Genomic DNA, 6000 nt, shown 5'->3' on the forward strand with positions numbered 1-6000 from the left:
AGCTTTTCTGCACATCTACTACTATGCCTTCTTTAACACATCTGAAAGGTGATCTCTCAAATGTTCTAAATGTTTCAGCCTACTAAAATGTTAGTGGAAATTTTTTTTTATTTGTGCTGATGTGCTCTTTGTTGGGAACTGCGGTGGTAGGACAAGGGATAACGGGTTCAAGTTGAAGAAGGGGAAATTTAGAAATAATTTTCTTACTGTGAGGGTGGTGAGACACTGGCACAGGTAACCCAGGGAAGTAGTGGATGCCCCAACCGTGGCAATGTTCAAAGCCAGGCTGGATGAGGCATTGAGCAAACTGGTCTAGTAGGGAGGTGTCCCTGCCCAGGACAGGGGGCTTTGGGAATAGATGATCTCTAAGGTCCATTCCAATCCCTAACATTTCATGATTCCATGATTTGAATTAAGAGGTCTGTTCTTGGCATGTGAAGCTCTCAGCTTCTGTCATGGTCTTAGCTCCATGCTAAGAGTTGAATTTTGAATTCAAGTACTAAAATCTAATTTAGGAAAAACTGTCTATTTGTAGTGCTAGCAGTACTGTGTTATTTAGACTTATTATATGAGATAGCTATTGATAATTGTGTTGTTTGTATACTTCCTAATTTGAATTCAAAATATTATACAACATCTATGTTTTTAAAGTTGAGATGAAACATTTTAAAAACAAGCTCTTTATTATGTGCTAGCAAACTGCTGCAGAAATCCTTGCTTGAATTTAGTACAGCATCAGTTTCAAATCAATTGCCATCCATGGGTGAGATCTGAAGGAAAACATTATCTTGCTTGACAAGTCGGACATTTAAATTGGGAACCAAGAGAGATTGAGGTACTTCCCCAAAAGAGGCTAAATCAGTGATGCTAGAGAAAAAATTACATCAGTAGACAGTAAAGCTCAGTATGATGCAATATGAAATGTGTGCATATATTGATTATCTCAATATTACCTGAAAAAAGAAGCAAGTCCAAGAAGTGGATTTAGTGCATGTTTTAATGCGTCGCTTTTGACTCAAGTAATGTATTATGGCAGAATTATTACCTAAGTTACAGAAGTGTGTGTGCACAGGGGAAGTTATGTATCGAGCAGTTTGACCATCAGAGGACCAGGTTGTTGGGGGTTGGTCCTTTTTTCATGTTTTGAATCATTGGTGTAAAATTATCTTCAATCTCTGTACAGAAAAAGGTATTTGTTAGACAGTTTACAATCAAGCTTGTTCCCTGATTGAGAAATAGGGGAATAGTAGGAAAATAAGGAAAAAGAAATTTAATAACCATTTTAAAGTAATTATTGGGCTTTTTTCTCACTATTTTAGAGATGGCTCTGCTGTGGAAATTGTTGGGCTGTGCAAGTCAGCTGTTCGCTGGTTACTGGATTTATCTGGGAAAAACATATTTCCATTCCGTGGAGTCACTGTAAAAAGACATGGTAAAAGCAGGCACATCTCCTAATTGTATTACTGGGATATAAAAATAACTAACACAGTTACATTGTGACCATATAATGTCAGGAATGATTTTAAAATTACTCCAGAAGGTTTAGGGGGAATAACTTGGCAACTTATCTTGTATGATTAAAACCTTTTTGTTACTATACAAATTCATTAAAAGGTGATATTGTCTATTCAATATTTCAAATAGCCTATTCCATGGGGTACAAATGAACTTTGGAGTCTGAATACCTTTTCTCAAAATGGATATGAGTGATAAGATTACAATGTATTTTGATGCTTGTATCATTCATTACAAGAATGCTAAGTAAAATGATGCAACACACTTCTCTTTTTTTTTCCTCTTTTTTTCCTTTCCAAAATTCACAACACAGAAAGGCCCCTTCTTGGGAATATTTGCATAAATATCATTAGAAGTCCCTTATGTTTTAGAGGGAATACTCTTCTAGTTGCAAAGTTACTTAAAGTTTACCCAGCCCAAGTGATGTGTCCTGTAAAGCCTTTTTACTCTGAGGTTGTGCTAGTCTCACTAGAAGTGTCAGTGAGCTGCCACTGACCAGTGAGTCCAGTGAGCTATAGAATTGGCCTAAATGTGGAGAATCACCAGCTGGAGACTGATGATCCTACTCCTCATGTGTTAAGTGTCAGGAATTTGGGAAGCATATTTCTGGTGCCATTGTGGCTGTTTTCAGAAAATGAAACCTGTGTGTAATATCTTGCAGGAAAGGAGGAGATTATCACGTATGATGAGTGGGACAGAAAAATTCAAGGACACTTTGAAAGGCTGTTCTTTGTCTCTGAGAATCCAGCAGACCCTAATGAAAAACATCCAAATCTTGTTCACAAACGTGGAATTTATAAGGACAGCTATGGAGCTTCAAGTCCATGGTGTGATTACCAGCTCAGGCCAAATTTTACAATAGCAATGGTTGTGGTAAGTGAGGGGGAGTGGGAGGAGTCCTTTGCACTTAAAATTTTTACTATTGAACTAAGCTTGTGTTGTAAGGTTCATCTGCATGGCATTATATCAGGAACAGACATTAACAGACATTGCTTAGAATAACGTCTTGAAAGCTTTCTTTTTTGGTTGTGCTTTTAGTATTGGTACATCTTAGACTATGTCTTAAAATCACATCATGATGGGACTTGGTATTTATCAGTGTTCATTGTATTCAGAATGTCTTTTAAGGTTAGATGTGGGAGGCAGCTTTTCCCATCAAACTGGATAAAAAGCATGAGCTGTTTGTCTTTATTGGACATGTGCAGAGCTTCACTAATAATACTTGGCAAGCATATTTAAAATAAAATTAAAATTTATAAAAGCACTAGATAGCTTTTGTCTACTTGATTACACTGACTTGTAGGTTCCAGAAATTGATTCAGTACTAAAAAACTCAGGTTTTTTGTTGACGTCTGCATTTGTATACAGTGCTAGGTGTGTATATGCACAGATTATTCATTAAGTCTTTATTGTTTTATTAGGCCCCTGAGTTGTTCACACCTGAGAGAGCTTGGAAAGCTCTGCAGATAGCAGAGGAAAAACTGCTTGGTCCTTTAGGCATGAAGACCTTAGACCCAGAGTAAGTACAGTAGACATAAGAGTAAATGTTAATTACCAAACACAACAGTAGGAATTATTTGACATGAGGTGTGAAATCCTCACATTTGTATTTATGTGTGTATATATATATATGTATACATACCTGTGAAATAAGGTTGCAGGAAGTACTTCCAGAACAATTATTTTGCTGTTCTAGAAGTCCATGCAACTGATTTCTTTATGTTGACAATGACCATGTGGTTTTGGAAGCCACTCAGTAAACAAGTCAGATTTGGGACATACTTACATATGATAGTGTCCAGCACTACAATTTCAGTAAAAGCATAAGGGGAAAACTAAGAATTTAAATCCTTCCAGGACATTAACCATTTTCCTACTAGTTTAAACTGTATTTGGCATTCCATGGTCACGTAAAATACAGAACCTGGTGGAAACATCCCAAACTTAACCATAATTAAATGTAAATGACATGACAAATGTTTTGGTTAATTTCTGTTTTCTGTGTATCATCTTTATTAGGGCTTTGTTAGTATGATGCATTTTTTTCTTTCTTGCAGTGATATGGTGTACTGTGGAGTATATGACAATGCTCTTGACAATGACAACTACCATGTAGCCAAAGGTTTTAATTATCACCAAGGACCAGTAAGAGCCAGTTCCTTCAATTTTAGAAAAAGCGCTGTCACCTTTTCAAACTGACTGTTTCAATAATAACACCTTTTCATTCTTTGCTTAGGAATGGCTGTGGCCAATTGGATATTTCCTTCGTGCCAAATTGTACTTCTCTAGGTTGATTGGTCCAGAGATACATGCAAAAACTGTAGTTATGATTAAGAATGTTCTTTCTCGCCACTATGTTCATCTTGAAAGGTAAGATAACAACTAACACAGATTCAAAATACTCATTCAAGCTAGTGGTATCTCCAATCCAATTGCATGGAAAAGTACAGATCTACAATATAAACAGCATCTGTTTTCTACATATGGAGTTCACCCTTATATTGCTATTGCAGATCTCAAGTCAGGTTTCAAACAGAGGTGAGATCTAGTGCCTTTTATAGATTGCAAAATTATTAATACTTACTCCTGGGAAGACTGGGTGAAATAAATCCTATACAAGAAATTAATTTCAGGAAAAAATGTTGGTAAGTTTTTTTTTTTTAAAAATCAAAATATTTCAAAACAGCCTTTAAAAATTAGAGTTAAAGGGCTATTAGTGACATTAAAATTGTGGCAGGTAAGATGATGCAAAATATTGTCTGTTATAAGTGGAAATTAAGATTCTGAAACTGTCATACTAATAGCCTTGATATTCTAACAGGACAAAGAAATGTTCATTTTGAGTTCTTCCTCAAACCAAACCAGCAAACCCACATACTATTTTCCCCTTCTGCTGTCTATTATATTTTTAATTGTTAAGGATTTGAGACAAACTGAAACAAATAAAACATGTTGCCCTTGGTATCTCTTCAGTATAACCTGTTCTGCAGCATGTCAAACATGCCTTGATTTGTACCCATAAGAGTAATTCAGTAGGACTGGCCATGACAAGAAGGGTTTGTCTGACCACAGGAGGAAGAAAAGAGATTTGTTAAGCAACATTCTGCCTTATGTAGTTTCTTACCTGAGTCTCTTGTTAGGTAGTCTCACATATAACTTGCAGTTTGCAAACATTCTTTGCATTTTTTTCTATCTTGTTCAAGTAATGTACTTTTACTCTGTTTTGGTATTTCATTTGTGTATGGAGTAATTTATGTAGCAACAGGCTCTACTTAGGAGTATTTCTGTAGGTGTGCTAGTTTGTGGGTTTTTGTTCCTATGGAGCCAAAAAAAGGCTTGCATAGTCATGCTGTCTTCCATGCTATCCGTCACTTTTTAGCACCATAATCAATTTCAATCAGAGTTTGAATACCATTCAGTTATCTTGAAGGTCATTTGAATACTTCCATACTTGCAAAACTACCTGAGTGAGAAACAGGAGCAGCACAGCAGTAGTGTAAATTCAGTTATTATTAGGAGCAGAGAGTCTGCTTTGAAGAAGAGACACCTCCACTACAATTCTCAGCTGCAGGGGGGAAAAATTAATTAGATTTTAATTATTAAAGGACATAATGTTCTTGTAGGACCTTTAGTCATGCTTTTCAGTTTCTTATTGCATTTTAAATGAAATGTTCTTTTAATTTCAGTCTGTAATCTAACAAAATACTCATTTGTTTTTTCTTTTATCAGATCATCTTGGAAAGGACTTCCAGAACTAACCAATGAAAATGGACAGTATTGTCCTTTCAGCTGTGAAACTCAGGCCTGGTCGATTGGTGTTATCCTTGAAATCCTTTATGACTTGTAAAAGTTTATTTTGATTGATTTGATGAAACTTCTGTGGTCTTATTATTGGGCATAAATGAACACTTGGCTTACACTGCAAGGGAAATGAACTGTTCTGCACAATCACTTAAGCTGTGTCCTGACTTTCAAAGATGCTGAGTGCCAGCAGCTCCTGTGCCCTATAACTGTGTGGGGCTTGGGTTTTTTGAAAATCAGGCCATGACACTAAAATAAACTGCAGTGCACACTTGATGCAGAAACTTCTAGTAAGGAGCAATTTTAAGAATATGCACAAACTTAATTTTAAGTAGCTTTGGTTTTTTAGCCTTTTCAAATCAAAATCGTAATGTAACAAAGTGAAGTAGCTCTTTCCTGAGCTAAAAATAAGTAGCACAGCTCTTATGTTTTTTTTTCTTTGTCTCTTAAAGAGTAAATGGATGCTTTGCAAATGCATGCTTAAAGGGGAGTAGACTAACCTCTGGCTTTCTGAGTTTGGTATGCTTTGTGCTGTAGCACCATACATTAATGAAGGCATAATATGTTCAATATCTCCATTGAACTGTTATGGGGATTTCTTTCGTATGTGTTCAGTTGAACACTCCACTGAGCAACCACAGAAATAAAGTGTATGAATACTGTAATAAACCAACCTTTGAAGTT

At 36.0% G+C, this 6000-nt stretch overlaps 1 protein-coding gene across 1 annotated transcript in view; it reads left to right on the top strand.

Annotated features, from left to right (window-relative positions):
* Positions 1-5539, top strand: part of AGL (amylo-alpha-1, 6-glucosidase, 4-alpha-glucanotransferase) — a gene marked incomplete at its 5' end in the record, with an annotated part of 29686 nt that extends 24147 nt beyond the window's left edge. The window contains 6 exons of the mRNA XM_009077174.1: positions 1320-1432; positions 2177-2388; positions 2937-3034; positions 3573-3660; positions 3752-3885; positions 5245-5539. Of these exons, the coding sequence (XP_009075422.1) occupies positions 1320-1432; positions 2177-2388; positions 2937-3034; positions 3573-3660; positions 3752-3885; positions 5245-5362 (763 nt within the window). The remainder of the gene's footprint in view (positions 1-1319; positions 1433-2176; positions 2389-2936; positions 3035-3572; positions 3661-3751; positions 3886-5244) is intronic.
* Between the last annotated feature and the right edge of the window lie 461 nt (positions 5540-6000).

Source organism: Acanthisitta chloris, unplaced genomic scaffold, assembly GCF_000695815.1.
Source record: "Acanthisitta chloris isolate BGI_N310 unplaced genomic scaffold, ASM69581v1 scaffold17880, whole genome shotgun sequence".
Lineage (NCBI taxonomy): Eukaryota > Metazoa > Chordata > Aves > Passeriformes > Acanthisittidae > Acanthisitta > Acanthisitta chloris.